Below are 17,817 nucleotides of genomic sequence, written 5' to 3'. Positions count from 1 at the left end.
AGACATAAGATATCACAGATTTACGTAATTTAACAAGACTTTAATCTCACAATCCCTGGTGGCCAGAGATTTTCATCCACATCACACACATAGCCTGTGAATGGTGAATCCATACCATCAGTATCTCTGCAGGCTTCTTATATTGCTTGAAGAAGACTCACTTTGTCCCAGAGGTAATTTACTTTCCGTCTTCAGGAGGTGGAGAGTTCAGAAATGGAGAATCTTAAAATATGATTTCAACATGATGCCATGTGACAACATGCCATGTTTATTTCTTAAATATAGCCTATAGCCTACTGTAGTGTTCATGTTGTGAACAAAGTTGATCTAATCTGCTTGTATCCACATCTGGGACATCATCACTGTCGCCGTTGAGACAACATCTATCCTCAAGAGCTGATGTGAGCTGTCTACACTTGCTCTTTTATAGTGTCTTTAAGGAAGTGTAATCTGATTAGTCTTATGCACAATTATAATATTGTCTTTCAGTCCTATCAACATTTAATGTTCTGGAGGTGTTTGAGAATAAACAGGATTAGAAAGCTTGATGGGGGAAAAACTTTCAGTCACGCACATTTATCGCTGCTGTCATCTCAAACTAACAAGGGTGTGAGTCCTGAAAGAACCATGAAGACAAAATACACAGTACAGTATGACGCACTAAACCTGTGTACTCTGCTGGTATGAGTTTTGGGCTGGCAAGATTATAGTCAAGATTAGATTTTATTATTTAATACCACATAATTATAAACTCATATATTTGTAGACAAAGGTCTAATATAATGAACCATGTAAGGGAACAGATTTTTCTGAAAAATGTACATTTCATTTCATGTATTTGTATTTATGCAGATCATTTATAGACGTTACGTAAATTAAACTCTGTCAACTCCGTCAGACACATTAAAAAGCGTGCTATTTTAATTTGATCCATCAAACAACAGTGTAAAGTCTTCAATTATGTAATAATGGTGTTTAGTAAAAGTGAAAAAAATACATTCTCTAAAAAGGGTTAGGGTTATTATGAACAATCCAGTTCTTAAATCCCTTAATTCTCTACCATCCTTTTAATATTAAACATATATAACCAATATTCTCAGTAAATCACGCATAATATCATGTAGTTCAGTTGTTGATTTTTTAAAAATATTTTAACAATGGAAAAAAAAGAATCAAATATTTATTTCAAAATGAACAGAAACCTTCTCCTGACAGTGTTATATACTGAGGGAGTTGATAAAAACTGACGGAGTTGACAACTGTAGTTACAACAACTGACAACAAATTAAGACAACTAATTTTTAAAATAATATTTAATCTAATACAATAATCCTTTTAGTGGTTTGTTTCTCCTTTTAGTAGTACAGTACGTACGTCTCATTTTGGGTCTCCAGTAGTACAGAATATAAGCGTATATGTTGAGTGTAATGATAAGCATTATTATGTGCCGCCCTGTAGCAGCAACAGAAATCTTCTTTAAACTGCATCAATTATCATACATCATACATTTTACAGTATGTGTGTCGACCTGCATGACTTAAGCAGTGGGGAACTGCCATGTTGGCTTTCTATAAAGTCCATTATATCATGGTTTGTTATTGCGGTGATCATGTTGTAAAAAAAATAAAAATGTGTACAAATTAATTATTCATAATTAGAACTGCAATATTCCATAAAAAATGAGGATCATCATTTTTTAATTTATGGTGACAGTAATTCCCCATATGCAAAACAAAGGTTACAATTTATGGTAACACTTTATTTTACAGTGTCTTTGGTACATATGTTACATGCACTTAGTAATAACAGTAAATTATGCACAATTACATGCAACTAACCCTCAACCAAACCCTAATCCTACCCTAACACTATAGTAAGTACATGTAGTTTAATATAATATTAATTAATATTAATATTAAATTGTACTTAAATATATAATTACATTGCAACAATGACACCTTAAAATAAAGTGTCACCCAATTTAAAAAAAGTGAGGACACAACTTCAATAGGCATTTTTTTAATGGACTAAACATGTAAAATAAGCCTCTGTTGTCCCCCAGAGTGTGTGTGTGAAGTTTTAGCTCAAAATACTCCACATTTATTTTTTTTACAGCATTGTCCCTTTCTGAGGGTCAGTAAAAACGCGTGTGTATCCCTTTAAATGCAAATGAGCTCTGCTCCCTGCACAGAGGGAGCATTTTTATTTTATATAAATAAAAATATTGTTTTATATGTTTCTATAGGCTATATGTAAAATACAATTGGTACAGTAAATGTATGTGGCAACAAGTTAATCTGTTTGACATCATGAAACTCATTATGATTCAGGACCGAACAAAAGCATCAGCAAACTAAGAGTGTTTGAACATCTTACTTTACAATTGATTGAATTTCGATAACACATTTTAAAACCAGATTTGCATTTCCTGAAGGAATTACTGTAAAAGACCTACCTTCTCGGAAGGCAGAAATCGTTTCTATGAATCACTATTGACACTTTCACAATGTTTGTGGGGTTTGTGCCTAGAGCACTATGGCCTACTTTTTACTTTTTGAATAATAATAATAATAATAATAATAATAATAATATATATATATATATATATATATATATAAACATTATTTTAAATGTAATAATAATAATAAATTAAAAAAAAACAGAACTTGATGTGCATTCAGTGAGCATCAACATTTAATCCCCATACATCACTTTAAATATAAGTGGGATGATGACAGAGAATCAACAAGGTAATGGAAAGGAAATGTTTAAACATCCAAATGTCTCTAGAGGCAGTGACAAACATAGGTCTTATCTTAAATCAATCGTAACAGGTTTCAGAGAATTAGGTTTCAGACATGTCAAACAGACCGCAACAAGGCTTAATAGTATGCCCTATAGCACAGCTCTGCTGGCATGCTAACTAGTGGACCAAATAATGGTCATATAAATGTTTGTTCTATCTTATAAAAGTTTTTGTATTTATGGCTTGTATTGCAGCCTAGCTTATATTTTGAATTAATCAAACACAGCGATTTGTGAGCACATCAAATTTTGACATCAAGTACGATAACAACAAGAAAAGCTAAAAAAAAGACGCTTTTTTTTACATTTCCAGGGTTTTTAGAAAGCAGAAGTCATAGTTGGGTAAACTCATTTAACCTATAGTGGTGAATGGAAACTACAACAATAGCCTATACTATAGCGTTTATGAATTTGCAAAAGAGGAAAAAAAAATATTGAGAGACTGATTACGTTGGTCAGAGAGAAAGATTTGCCATGCAATTAATTTGCCATAATTTATGAAACATTAAGCAGCGTTAACCATTTTTCTGTAATTTCATGCTAAGGTAATAAAGCACAAAGTATTATAAAGTGTTATAAATGTAGATTCATAAATGTGGAAATGCATCATCACAGTCTGTGAAGGGTCCATCTCAAGAATCTTAAGACTTTTGTTGTTTCGGTGTCTCCTCAAAAATGTTTTACTTTTTTTTTTTTTTTTAGTGCCCATCCTAAATACACGAATGATATGTGCACACATCACAACTATGGAAGCTTGTTTCTGCCACAGATTTTTTTTTAAAATTGAGACTTTTTATCTTGCAATAGCAAGTGGACAGCTCGCAATTCTGTCTTTTTTTCTCGCAATTGCAAGTGGACAACTCGCAATTCAGACTTTTTTTTCGCAATTGCAACATATAAACTCGTAATTGCGAGGCATAATGTCAGAATTACACGATTTTTTTCTTCAGAATTGTTCTTTACATCTCACAATTCTGAGAAAAGTCAGAATTGTGAGTTATAAAGTCAGAATTGTGAGATATAAACTCAAACTATTGCGAGTTTATATCTCACAATTCTGACTTTTTTCTCAGAATTGCAAGAATTAAACTCCCAGTTGTGAGTAAAAAAAAGTCAGAATTATCTTTTATTCCTTGGCGAAAACAAGCTTCCATACTACCACGGAATAAAAATAACTAAAAGAAAATTGTGACTTTTTTTTCTCTCAATTGTGAGGTATAAACTCACAATTTCTAGTTATAATTTCAGAGTTGCGGGAAATAAACTTGCAATTGGGAATTTATATCTTCTTACAATTCGAAACATTTTCTCACAATTGTGAATATATATTTCACAATTCTGACTTTATAACTCACAATTGCGAGTTTACATCTCCCAATTCTGAGAAAAAAAGTCAGAATTGTGAGTTTATATCACGCAATTCTAAAGAAAAAAGTCAGAATCGCGAGATGTAAACTTACAATTGCCTATTTTATTTTTTATTCAGTGGCGAAACATTACACCGACGCATATTAACGTTTGTTTATTATATGCGCACACTGCAGTTTTGTTGTCTGCCACTTTAAATGCTATGAGCTCATTAAAAAAGGTGGATTCTGACTGAATGTCATTGTTGGCTTTTATCACCCATTAGCTGAAAAAAGTGATTCCAACGAAATATCGTTCCTCTGCATCATTATCGTTATAGTTGTGGTGTGGACATCCCAATTCTCATAAAATGAGAAGGTTTATTAAAACTTTATAGTTATAGGCCTAGTTATCGTCATTGGTGTGAATGGGACTTAAAGCTCTTTGCTTAAAGCTGCACTATTACGCCTGCGATCATCACAACACCTGCTGTGTTTACAGAGGATTTAATGACAAACCATCCAGAAAGACGACTATTAATAATATGAATCTCGCAAGTTAGTTTTATAGGTTAAGTAACACATACAAGATAAACACAATTCGATTTATTGTATTATGATAGTTATTTTTGAAGCAATGTCAAAATGAAGAGATTGAAGCCACTTGATTTTAAATAAAAAAATGTAAACATGCAAAAATGCTTGATTATCTTTTTAAAACTTTCAAAAAACTTTTTCCAGCAGATCACTAAGCACAAGGGTCTCTCAAATGCCTTAAATATAAATGCAAGGTAAACATTTAGGGCGTGAATTCTACAGTGCGTCTCTACAAATTGTCGAGCCCCCAAGATTGGTACAGTCAAACCAACCATCACATCCTTGTTTAATTTGAGATATTAACAGAGATAATCACTATGTTGTGAGTGACAGAAAGTGTTTTTTTGCCACCAGGGTTTGCATAAACAATGTTTATTCTCAAACACAGCTATTCTTATTCAATTGAAAGATAACATGCCATAATAATGCATAAGCCTATAGGATCCACCTTCTGATCACAGAATAGATGGTCCCAAAGTAAACTAAGAGCTAGTATAAAAGAGCTAGTGCTGACAGACAGCACACTTTAGCTCTTGAGGATGGATGTCTCCACAGGGACTGTGAGGATGTCCCAGATATGGATGCTGAGATGGGTCGTTCTACTGGTGGGGCTGCAGTCCGTACAAGCAGGTTAGAAAAATAAAAAATGATCAGTTACTGCAAGAAACACTCACAATATTAGCTACACAATATGACTGTATCTGTCTTTCTTTGTTTAAAGACTTTATGAGCGATTATGGAGCTACGGCAGATTCTATGGACTTTCTTTATCCAACAACAGCAGGTGAATATGGCATTATACTGTATAAGATGTACTAATTATTGATTCATAAAGAAACTATAAAGTAACACTTATTAACAGATACCAAATAGAACTGGTGCTTTATGTACTATATGTCTAAATGGACATACATATTACACTTATGACACAAAAAGCATGTTCAAGTTTTGATTGATTTATTGAACTATTATTCATGCAATTCAAACAGACAAATTATTACCATTTAGCTAAGGTTTTTTTTTTAATTTTTATTATATTTGCAAAGAGTATTGTAGAAAGTGTGATTGTAGAATATTGTGAATGTAATTTTTCATGTGACAAAAAATGACAACATGTCTGTCTTTTTCTGTTTTTAGCATTCCCCACGACAAGTGTGCTGATCACTACCGGTATGATGTTACTCTTTCTTTCTTTCTTTTTAATATAAATGCAATTTTTTTATATATATATATTCCTTGAGGTTAATTTATAATGTAAAAATAATAAATTCACAAAAACAAATATATATAGTGGCAGATTAAGACTCTTTGGTGCCCCTGGGCACTGACACCTAGAATGCCCATAATAATACATTCAGTTATTATTATTATTACTACTATTATTATTATTACAACTTTCATTTCCAACCAAAATCTGTCTGTATGACGTCAATATGATGTTGGGTTCTGATGTCAACCCAACTTTAATTTCCAACCAAAACCCAACGTCTGTCCAACGTCGGATATTGACGTCAGTCTGACGTTGGGTTCTTCATTTCCAACCAAAATCCAACGTCTGTCCAACGTCGGATATTGACGTCAGTCTGACGTTGGGTTCTTCATTTCCAACCAAAATCCAACGTCTGTCCAATGTCGGATGTTGACGTCAGTCTGACGTTGGGTTCTTCATTTCCAACCAAAACCCAACATCTGTCCAACGCCGGATGTTGACGTCAGTCTGACGTTGGGTTCTTCATTTCCAACCAAAACCCAACGTCTGTCCAACGTCGGATATTGACGTCAGTCTGGCATTGGGTTCTTCATTTCCAACCAAAATCCAACGTCTGTCCAATGTCGGATGTTGACGTCAGTCTGACGTTGGGTTCTTCATTTCCAACCAAAATCCAACGTCTGTCCAACGTCGGATGTTGACGTCAGTCTGACGTTGGATTCTTCATTTCCAACCAAAATCCAACGTCTGTCCAACGTCGGATATTGACGTCAGTCTGACGTTGGGTTCTTCATTTCCAACCAAAATCCAACGTCTGTCCAATGTCGGATGTTGACGTCAGTCTGACGTTGGGTTCTTCATTTCCAACCAAAATCCAACGTCTGTCCAATGTCGGATGTTGACGTCAGTCTGACGTTGGATTCTTCATTTCCAACCAAAATCCAACGTCTGTCCAACGTCGGATATTGACGTCAGTCTGACGTTGGGTTCTTCATTTCCAACCAAAATCCAACGTCTGTCCAACGTCGGATATTGACGTCAGTCTGACGTTGGGTTCTTCATTTCCAACCAAAATCCAACGTCTGTCCAATGTCGGATGTTGACGTCAGTCTGACGTTGGGTTCTTCATTTCCAACCAAAACCCAACATCTGTCCAACGCCGGATGTTGACGTCAGTCTGACGTTGGGTTCTTCATTTCCAACCAAAACCCAACGTCTGTCCAACGTCGGATATTGACGTCAGTCTGGCATTGGGTTCTTCATTTCCAACCAAAATCCAACGTCTGTCCAATGTCGGATGTTGACGTCAGTCTGACGTTGGGTTCTTCATTTCCAACCAAAACCCAACGTCTGTCCAACGTCGGATATTGACGTCAGTCTGGCATTGGGTTCTTCATTTCCAACCAAAACCCAACATCTGTCCAACGTCGGATGTTGACGTCAGTCTGACGTTGGGTTCTTCATTTCCAACCAAAATCCAACGTCTGTCCAATGTCGGATATTGACGTCAGTCTGGCATTGGGTTCTGACGTCAGTCTGACGTTGGGTTTTTTCTTTTCCAACCAAAATCCAACGTCTGTCCAACGTCGGATGTTGACGTCAGTCTGACGTTGGGTTCTTCATTCACACATAGCCTACATGAACATCGCAAGGCAGTTTCATTTCGATTGAAAGTAAATGAAAAAAAGCACTCTGTGCCAGTGGACACGCTAGTGTAATATGTTCATTGAAATGAAACGCACGTGCTCACGCAGTAGTTCGAATCTGGCGGTAGATCGCGCATCCACAAAAAAACCCCTTATAAAATAATGAAAATAATAAACTTTAAACAAAACATTCAGGGAATTTAGAACGTTCTGATGAAAGGGTATATATAGCCTATAGGCTAGAAATACGTTTAAGAATGAACCGCTTGTTTTAAAAGAGAGTGGTGGCCTTGGGCACTTGCCCAATTGCCCATATGGGTAATCCACCTATGTATACATGCGGAAAAACAATTATTCTCAAGCCTCATTTTGACTCTCTGTCAGAAATGTTCAGTTTTTAAGGGGTGGCTCTTTTAAGGCGTGTCAGTAAACGGACACTGTTATGATTGGCTAATGTCATTGCATAGGAAACAGTATAAACACCCACTTGCTATTGCACGCTAGTATGTGTTATTAAAACATTATCCATTTAACCGTCATTTACAGACAAAGCATTATGAAATCATTTACTTACAGTTTGTGATGCTGCTGCAATCAGATCCAATACAGTTTAGCTGCTTCATCTTTTAACAAAAGTTTCTTTGTGAACTCTCCATTACACCGTGCCTCGTTTTCAAAACAAAATGCTCCGAACAAACATAGAATCCTCCAACATGATCCGGGATGCCATTAATATAAACCATCCACTTATACAGAGACGCAAACAAGTTGTTTAAACTGGACACGTCAAAGTGAACGTTCTTTCACTCTTCCATTTGTCCTGTTGTCGACAGACTCAAGTGTCAGAAACTGAGAGCAGATCTGTAAACTGTATCCAGTGTAGACAGCGTCTGTGATTATAATGGGTTCTGTTTGATTTTGACACGATGCGACACTCACATACAGTGTAGGCCAGTGGGCAGGGCCTATGGTGCGATGTTATATAACTATTCGTCAATGTCTTGCTCTGGAGGCAGGCATATGCAAATGTATGCATATCACAGATCTCACAATATCCAAACGAGTCGTTTTTTGGAGCTTGATTAAAATAAAGGCTCTGTTTATAATGAGGAGAACGTTTTAAGCTATGAAACTCGCAGGATGTTTTAATGATACAAAGACTCAAAAGATCAAGGCAAATTTGATTTCTCATGTTATGACTCCTTTAAAATGTTAGTATTAGTGTAGGCTTATACAACATTTTATACTTTAGGAGACTAAAATATTTTTTGAGAGACAACTAAGTTATTCTTTGGCTTATTCCCTCAAAATGTAGGTGGTGCAATCAAAACATTGCTTAGTACGTTTAAGCAATATTAGCACAACCAAATTTTGTTTGGTGCCACTAATGGCATAGAAATAATGCACTTCACCTTCAATTGTGTATTCAAGAGAAGTATTTAGTACAAATCACACATTTATACATTTTCTCTCTTGATTCAGCTGAACCGAATCCTGGTCATCAGTCCAGGGTCTGCAGTACATGGGGAAATTTCCACTTCAAGACATTTGATGGTCATTTCTTTCAAGTGCCAGACACGTGCAACTACGTTCTGGCGGTGATGTGTGACAGCACAGCTTCTGACTTTAACATCCAAATGCAAAGAGAGACTGTAAATGACACAATCACTTTTAGCACAGTCACAATAAAGCTGGAAGGGACGGTCATCAAAATCACTAATGGCGACATCACTATGGGAGAAGAATTGTGAGTTCATTTGAGTACTATACAGCAAAAGCACACACATACATTTTCTTAATATGAGCATTTTTCATCTGGTATTTAAGTATTTTTATTTATTTAAATCAATAATATATAATTGATTTTTTTGAAAGAATATTAATATTAAGAATATCTGTAAATAAATGTCTTATTTTAAGCATAAATGTAACTACATTTTGTGAGGTTTATGCTTTAATGAATCAAATAATCAAAAAGTGGGGTTAGAAAAAAAAAAAACGAATTCAACATATATTCTCTTATAAAATATTTATCTTAACCAGTATTTCAACTAAATGTATTTTAAGTGTATGAAATTTTAGACTGGAAAACATTTTTTTTTTTTTTTTTCAGTAATGTTGAATGTTTTTTTTTTTTTTAATTGCTTTGACAGGGTGTCTGTTCCGACCTATAATAACGGAATTAAAATCGAGGGAAGTTCAACAAATGTCAAGATCTCAAACAAACATCGAGTGACTGTTTTCTGGGAGGAAGACAACTCTCTATTGGTATGATTCAACATCTCTGTGCACACATCATTTTATCTTGAAGCTTGATCTCAGACTTCTGATATTAGAGTTGTTGTTATATGATGTTCCCCAGATTGAACTTCCTGAGAAGTATCGAGGTCAGACCTGTGGACTCTGTGGAGACTTCAATGGCAACAAGGCTGATGATATCACTGTTCTCGGTAAACCTGATGTCTTGAATTCATTAATGCCTAGATTTTCATATAAAGAGATAAATACAGCAAGTTAAGTGACCAATAGACACATACTGAATCTCTAAAAACTCCCATACAAACAGTGAGATAATTATTATTATTATTATTTACAAATGGAAAAAGAGTGGGTCCAACTTTACCTTCCTAAAGGCTTACAAGTGTCATCTTGAAGCCTCCTTGGAAGTGTGTTGAGGCCCCCTGGTTGAGAACCACTGACTTAAAGATAGGTTTAGTGTAACTTGTTCATCTGAATCCTTCTCAGGTTCGCCCTCATGGAAGGTGTCAATTTCGGCTGAAACCTGTGAGGAAGTTCCACTTCAACCCACTGATCAATGCAACCAGGTATGAGACAAAATCAATGTTGTTCTCTTGTTCAGATTTTGGGTGCCCTCTTAAAATAAAACAATGGGAAATTCCATATTAAATTCAACCATTTACTGATTGAAATAGTAGACAATGCTCTTAAATTATATATTGTTTCCCCCTAGACAAGCGTTTGCCAGCAGTATCTCAGCAGTCCAGGGTTTAGCGACTGTCACGGTGTGATGGACATGGGTTTATTTGAAGAAGCCTGTGTGAACGACCTGTGTCGATGTTACGGCAATCACGACTGTCTCTGCAACACACTCACGGAGATTTCACGACAGTGCACACATGCTGGAGGAAAACCAGGAACATGGAGGACAGAGCAGCTCTGCCGTGAGTAGCATTTCTGGAAGATGAAATTAGTTATGATGGAGAGAAAAATGTAATTTAAGGGAACAGTTCACTCAAGAATGAAACACATTTATTTTCTCACAAATAAATAAAGCTTTTCAAGAAGAAACCCCCAATATATTATATAATAATATCTAATACTGCCTAAAATAACACACAAAAAACAAATAAAAAAGTACGCTTTTGAAGTAGAAACATTATATTTTCTGCATTGATGTGTTAGCTTTTTAGCAGGACCATTGTAGGACAAGTAAATACAGAAAAAATGCTCTGTTTCTTATAACAAATGTTATACAATTATCTAGAGGAACAATTTTGTTATGTTTTCATATGTTCTTCTGTGGAGCAGCAAAGTCATGTCCTCAAAACATGCAATACATGGAGTGTGGAAGTCCGTGCAAGAACACCTGCAAAGATCCAAACGCAGGTCTAATGTGTAAAGAACACTGTTTGGACGGCTGTTTCTGCCCTGAAGGTAAAAATTTATAATAGGAGACAAGGTTTATAGTCTCTTATACTCACCAAGGCTGCATTTTTTATATTAAAAATACAATAAAACAGTAATATTGTGAAATAGTGTTACAATTACTTTTTTTCAGGATTCTTTGATTAATAAAGTTCAAAAGCACAGCATTTATTTGAAATATAAATATTTTGTAACATTATAAATGTCTCTACTGTCATTTTTTATTAATTTAATACATCCTTGTTGAATAAAAGTATACATTTCTTTTTCTTACTGATCCCGGACTGTTGAACGGCATGTACAGACTCTAAATGAACTCATCAGCTCTCAAAAAATATATCTGATGCCCTAGAAAACACATTTACGCAATTGTCTGGCTTTCTTTTTGTAAAGGCACCGTGAAAGACGACATTGGTCAGAGTGGCTGTGTTCCTGTGAACCAGTGCCCATGTGATCACGATGGCACAGTATATCAGTCAGGAGACTCTTACCAACAAGCTTGTAAAAAATGGTAACATTTGAATTGAAATATTTTAGTCACATTTAAATTCCTTCATACATTTCCCCATGCTAACACTCCTGCCATTCTGTGTCAGTGTGTGTGCCGCGGGACACTGGACCTGTACATACCTGGAATGTCCCGGAATCTGCTCTGTTGTGGGAGGGTCTCACGTCACCACTTATGATGGAAAGAGCTTCACCTTCAGCGGGAACTGTGACTACATCCTCACTAAGGTCTGTCAGGATATCAGATGATCCACAGATATCTTCTGTCAGGGCGAGATCAATGAAAGTCTTCACTTGTACATTTATTCACATGGTTTATTTAGAAATCAGGAAAGCGGGTGCATTATAATTTATATGGAATCATTATATATAATTTGGAGGTTCATACAGTCCTTTTTTTATTCCAGCACTCTAATGACAGTGATATTGCTGTCGTGGGAAATCTGGCAAAGTGTGATCCGACCCGAACAGACACATGTCTAAATTCAGTGACCCTTGTCATCTCAGAGACCACTGTAAGTACTGGGTTTAAATAATTATAAATAATTTATTAATTCTTGCTAATAATAATACTGATTACTATGAGCAATAATAATACAGTCTTAATAATAATAATAATATATCTTTCTTGATGTTCTACTAATAAAACAGATTAGTTTTTCCTCCACTGGAACTGTTGCAGTGAATAGAATCAGTCCATATGTGCTTCCTGCTACCATAGGTGGGTTTTTACAAATAAATGGGAACTTTTTTATTTTGTCATCATTATATATAAAAATAACTTTTTTTTTGTCCCAGGTCCTGTGAGCATCTTCCAGCCCTCTTCCTCCTTCATTATTGCTGATATGAAGAGTCTTCGTCTAGAGATCCAGTTGGCTCCAATCATGCAGTTGTATATTGTAGCCAGCACTGAAAAGAAAGGGAAAATGAGTGGTAAGTTGGGAAAAAAATACTGCAGATTTTAAATATGTATATTGTTTTCTGAAAAAGTCATTTTTTATTTGTAGGAAATAGACTTCTAATGAACTACTTTTGACCATGTTCCTCTCAGGTCTGTGTGGAAACTATAACGACGTCCAAACAGACGACTTTAAAACTGGATCAGGCATGATAGAGGGCACACCAACCACCTTTGTTAACTTTTGGAAAAACGGTTGTCCAGATCTTGAAATCACATTTGACAACCCCTGCAGCCTGAATATAGACACAGGTGCTTACTGCATTAAATAAGAATAACGCTCACAATATTCATGTTACAGTGATGATTTCATTATTTTCTTGACATAGTAGAAAAAAATCACAACATTTTCAATTCTGCCATGCTAAACAAAGTCAACAAGCAAATCTCCTGTTTTTGTTCTCGTAGAGAAACTTGCTAAAGACTGGTGTTCCCGTCTCACAAACCCAAATGGGACCTTTTCCGTATGTCACTCAGAAATAGATCCTGAGATGTACTACCAAGTAAGTCTTTGTTAAAAAAAAAACCTCTTCTCTTCTGAAATTTACTGTGCAATTGTGTTCCTTAATGCATGCATTCAATCTGTTTTTTTCTCTGCAGTGGTGCGTCTATGACACCTGCAAGTGTGCAGATATTAAGAAGTGTATGTGTGCGGCCGTGTCCAACTATGCCCACACATGTGCTGCCAAAGGAGTCATTCTCCAGGGCTGGATGGATTCAGAACCCTGTGGTGAGAACTTTATAAAGTACACATTCAAACAAATATTTATATGTGTACTCTGTTTCAAATTAGCCTCTGTTTGTCTCTTGCTATATAGACATGATTTTGAAGTGTCCAGGAAACATGAAGTACTCTTACGGAGTGACCAGCTGTGGAAGCACCTGCCGATCTCTCGGTGTACATGACAACACCTGTCAAGGGTCCTTCACACCAGTAGACGGCTGTGTCTGTCCTGCGGGAACATACCTTAATGAAGAAGGCAGATGTGTACATGCTGACCTGTGTCCTTGTTACAATGAGAACCAAGTCATAGAGCCATCAGCAGTGTACTACAAAGATGGTTCTAAATGGTATAAATAGCAGTTTAACATGCATAATGTATCCATTCACTTTTTTCTTTACCATTTTCACTCAACAGCCCTGTACTGCCAAATGAAAAATATATATTTTTTTAAATTAGAAGCATAATAATTGCTGCAAAATGCAGTTTAAAATGATTTTAGATGTCGCACGTCCCAAAGGCATACACCCATATAACAATATTGACCTGCATTATTAACTCTTGATGATGGATTGTTAGTAATTTTTGCACTGTTTTGTCAAATACAGCACCTGTAACCTTGGCATATTGCAGTGCTCCAGTCAAACAGGTGAGCTAAAACTAGTACTTCCACAATTTACCACCTTCTAAATTCAAACTTGAGGCATCACTCGTATGATGTGGGCTAATTTTTTGTCATATATTTTTGGCTAATAATCTCATATATGTGCTTGTTGTGTTTTTAGAGTGTGAGGCTCCGATGACATTCTTCAAATGCTCATATCCTGGAGAAAAAGGGACAGAGTGTCAGAGGACATGTGAGAAACAAGACCCAAATAACTGCGTGAGTTGGGATGGATGGAATACATGAAAAAAAGGGATGAATGAAATGAAAAGTCACAGCAGTTTTGATATTTAAATGAACTTTCAAAAAAATCCAGTTTGCTTATTTTCAATTCAAATGCAGGCATTCTCACGCCATTTCTAAATGGTGCAAAACCCTGATATAGATGATATAAAATGGCAAATCTTGTAATATATTAGAAGTTTGCAGGGAAAAGTTGGTTTAACAAATTTGTCTTGTCAATAGGTGAGCACAGGGTGTGTATCAGGGTGTATGTGTCCAGACGGCCTTCTGGCTGATGGCAAAGGTGGGTGTGTGGAGAGGGAAAACTGTAACTGTACCCACAATGGAGTCACCTATTCACCTGGGGTCCAAGTTCAGCAGGACTGTAACACCTGGTGAGCCAATCGCAACTGTTATAACCTATGTTATCATAGTGCCATGCTTGTTTTATCATTTTACATCTACAGTACCAGTCAAATGTTTGGCCACACATCTACAAGTGTAGATGTCACATAGCATGATCCAGTGTGTTTACTGTTAATTAAAAGTAAATATACAAAAAAAATGTCTATAACTGCAATAAAGCTATCATTCTATCAGTATTTATTTGTGAATTGTTCTCTATATTTCAGCACATGCACAAACGGGATGTGGATTTGTACAGAAAAGCCATGCTACAGCACCTGTACCATCTACGGTGAAGGTCATTTCAAAACTTTTGATGGCAGGAAATATTCCTTCCATGGAGACTGTGAACACACCTTAGCCCAAGTATGTTTGACTGTGCCAATGAAAAAAAAAAAAAAAAAATCTATTTATAGATATCTAACAAATACTATTATGTCTGCAAAAGCACTAATAATAATATGAAAGAATCATATGAAAAAAAGGGCTGGGTATTGACAAATTTTATAATTCTATCTCAAAGGAACCCATGCAGTTGGTACATTACTGTAATATTAAAGTGGTTTGTATACAAACATTTAAATTGTACATAAGGCATTTTTAACAATAACAAAATATTAATATTTTTTTATATACTCCGTTCTACTCCAATTCTACGTTTATTGTTTTTAAGTTTTCAAGACGGATTTATTCAAATATTGAAGAAAAGGTTAAGAAAAATTATGTAAATAAATATCCTGCATATATCTAGCAAAATGCTCTTAGTGTCCATTTTTCTAGCTAATTATCAAGCTATGGTCAGTTAATGGCTTTCCTGAGGTAAATGTTACGTTACGTGACATTGTTTACACCCTCTGTTGTATTGATGTCTTTCGGAGGTAAAAACACTGACTGAGCGATTACATAAAAACAACATATGTTTCAACATACCTTCTGATGTTAATTCATGTTTATTTCAAGCTATAACAGAAGTAGAGGAAGAGGTGGCTGGTTCACGTGCGCTCCGCACTGATGCTTTGCTTGATCAGCGATCTATTATAGCACATTAAAGAGCGATAGAACGGAATTCATTGTTTTAATAAATATGAGACTTTGTCTCATATCAAAAGTAACAAAACTTATTGCAATTTGTTGGTTTGTGAAGTTTTGTTCACACATCAACTGAAAACCACGTAGACTCTTGGATCGATTCTTGTGAATAAGAATGAAAATTGTACATCAAAATGAGAATTGATTAAAACCGCGAAATCAATATTTTCAACCCAGCCCTGATGGAAAACACAACTTTTTATATAAATTAGACAGATGAACTGCATATGAGGGTTAATTATATGAGGCATTATAATCTGGAACTTTATTCTACTTTTATTATGTGTGTAACCCCTCTAGGATTATTGCGGTACAAACTTCAATCCTTCCTTCCGCCTGGTCACAGAGAACATCCCCTGCGCCACCGCCAACACTATTTGCTCCAAGAACATCAATCTGTTCTTTGGGGTGAGGTTCTTTCATAGCTCAGAGTCAGCACAGGTTTATTAGTAAAGCATCCTAAAATGCAATATGTATTGTGTCACTAACTATTCAAATCCCACAGAGATACGAGATGATTTTAACTGAGGAGGGTGGAGTGAAAGTTGTTGAAGGCAATGGCACAGATTACAGATATAAAATCCATTCTGCGGTCCTATATGTTGTCATAGAAGTCGAAGATCTTTTGAATTTGATCTGGGACACTAAAACGAGCGTGATGATCCAACTCCATCCCAAATTAAAGGTATGCATTCCTTAAAGGTACACTCGTACACAAGAACCTTCTACCCTTTGTTCAGTTACTCAACTAAACAGCCACATGATCTCTGTGGCAGGGCAAGGTGTGTGGACTGTGTGGAAACTTTGATGGAAATGCGAACAATGACTTTATGAAGCACAATGGAGAAGTGGTGACGGATCCAGAGGAATTTGGGAATAGCTGGAAGGTGAATCCCATCTGCCCAGATGTGACAAACGTGAAGCATCCTTGTGACGCAAATCCCAACCGGCGTTCCTGGGCTGAAAAACAATGTGGAATCATTATGAGCCCTGTCTTTAAAGACTGCCATTCACCTGTAAGTAACAATTAACAAGTTGCGGACAAAATCAAGCCTTGTTTGTGTTCTTAAAATTTTTACCCAAGACTTTCTACACTATGTGATGCCTAGAAATGCTCAATCATCACTGAAATGTATTTAATGTGTGTTGCTTAGTACTTTACAACTTAATTTAATACATCTATCCCTGGTTTCACAGACAAGGCTTAAGCCTAGTCCTACACTAAAATGCATGTTTGAGCTGTTTTAACTTGCACTGGCATATCTTAAAATATGTCAGTGCCATTGTTTCTCACAATGCACATCAGTAATGTTTTTTTCTAAGGCATATTTATAAAAGTTACTTAAATACCCTAATTGAACTGGTGTACTGGTGTAATACCCTGGTGTACTGTAGCTACTGTATCATGGTAACCCGTGAGGTTCTGTGTCTGACTTTCCTGTCTCTAGGTGGACTCTGGCCCATACTATGATGCCTGTGTAAGGGACACCTGTGCATGTGACAGCGGAGGTGACTGTGATTGTCTCTGTACTACAGTAGCAGCTTATGCTGCTGAATGCCGTAAAAAAGGAGTTTGTGTAGCATGGAGGAGGCCAAATTTTTGCCGTAAGTTTTAATATTACTGACATTTATTTTGCCTATAAACATACACTGCAGCCAATGTACTTGGGGAAGAATGCATTTATTGTACTCCAAGTTATTTTATTATCACAAACACGTCATGTCATCCACTATAAATTAATGTTGTTATTTCTTTATTAGTGCTTTTCTAGAAAATGACTCAATGGTCTTACTAAAGCTTATTTCACTGCAACCACTACATTTAAATACAATTAATAATTAAAAAATGTTTTTCCATATGTTGACTAAAATATAACTTTATTGGAAACAAGACACAATAGAAATATATATATAGTAACATACATATAGTAATATATATATATATATATATATATTATTGGTCATTATGGAAATGAGGGA

At 35.8% G+C, this 17,817-nt stretch overlaps 1 protein-coding gene across 1 annotated transcript in view; it reads left to right on the top strand.

The window, feature by feature from the left end:
* Positions 1 to 5,205: 5,205 nt before the first annotated feature.
* LOC307151659 (mucin-5B-like) overlaps positions 5,206 to 17,817 on the top strand; it is a 29,296-nt gene continuing 16,684 nt past the window's right edge. Inside the window, exons 1-26 of the mRNA XM_079859776.1 lie at positions 5,206 to 5,378; positions 5,470 to 5,532; positions 5,886 to 5,918; positions 9,087 to 9,351; positions 9,758 to 9,872; positions 9,967 to 10,054; positions 10,350 to 10,429; positions 10,576 to 10,786; positions 11,154 to 11,279; positions 11,664 to 11,781; positions 11,867 to 12,005; positions 12,185 to 12,292; positions 12,429 to 12,498; positions 12,576 to 12,710; positions 12,829 to 12,987; positions 13,144 to 13,238; positions 13,336 to 13,465; positions 13,554 to 13,806; positions 14,066 to 14,106; positions 14,243 to 14,340; positions 14,587 to 14,738; positions 14,976 to 15,114; positions 16,138 to 16,245; positions 16,343 to 16,522; positions 16,614 to 16,853; positions 17,286 to 17,442. Coding sequence (XP_079715902.1) covers positions 5,288 to 5,378; positions 5,470 to 5,532; positions 5,886 to 5,918; positions 9,087 to 9,351; positions 9,758 to 9,872; positions 9,967 to 10,054; positions 10,350 to 10,429; positions 10,576 to 10,786; positions 11,154 to 11,279; positions 11,664 to 11,781; positions 11,867 to 12,005; positions 12,185 to 12,292; positions 12,429 to 12,498; positions 12,576 to 12,710; positions 12,829 to 12,987; positions 13,144 to 13,238; positions 13,336 to 13,465; positions 13,554 to 13,806; positions 14,066 to 14,106; positions 14,243 to 14,340; positions 14,587 to 14,738; positions 14,976 to 15,114; positions 16,138 to 16,245; positions 16,343 to 16,522; positions 16,614 to 16,853; positions 17,286 to 17,442 — 3,394 coding nt within the window. The 5' untranslated portion in view covers positions 5,206 to 5,287. The remainder of the gene's footprint in view (positions 5,379 to 5,469; positions 5,533 to 5,885; positions 5,919 to 9,086; positions 9,352 to 9,757; positions 9,873 to 9,966; positions 10,055 to 10,349; positions 10,430 to 10,575; positions 10,787 to 11,153; positions 11,280 to 11,663; positions 11,782 to 11,866; positions 12,006 to 12,184; positions 12,293 to 12,428; positions 12,499 to 12,575; positions 12,711 to 12,828; positions 12,988 to 13,143; positions 13,239 to 13,335; positions 13,466 to 13,553; positions 13,807 to 14,065; positions 14,107 to 14,242; positions 14,341 to 14,586; positions 14,739 to 14,975; positions 15,115 to 16,137; positions 16,246 to 16,342; positions 16,523 to 16,613; positions 16,854 to 17,285; positions 17,443 to 17,817) is intronic.

This window comes from Squalius cephalus (genome assembly GCF_949319135.1).
Source record: "Squalius cephalus genome assembly, chromosome: 23".
Lineage (NCBI taxonomy): Eukaryota > Metazoa > Chordata > Actinopteri > Cypriniformes > Leuciscidae > Squalius > Squalius cephalus.
The sequence above is the reverse complement of the archived record's forward strand: the minus strand, read 5'-3'. Positions and strand labels throughout refer to the sequence as shown.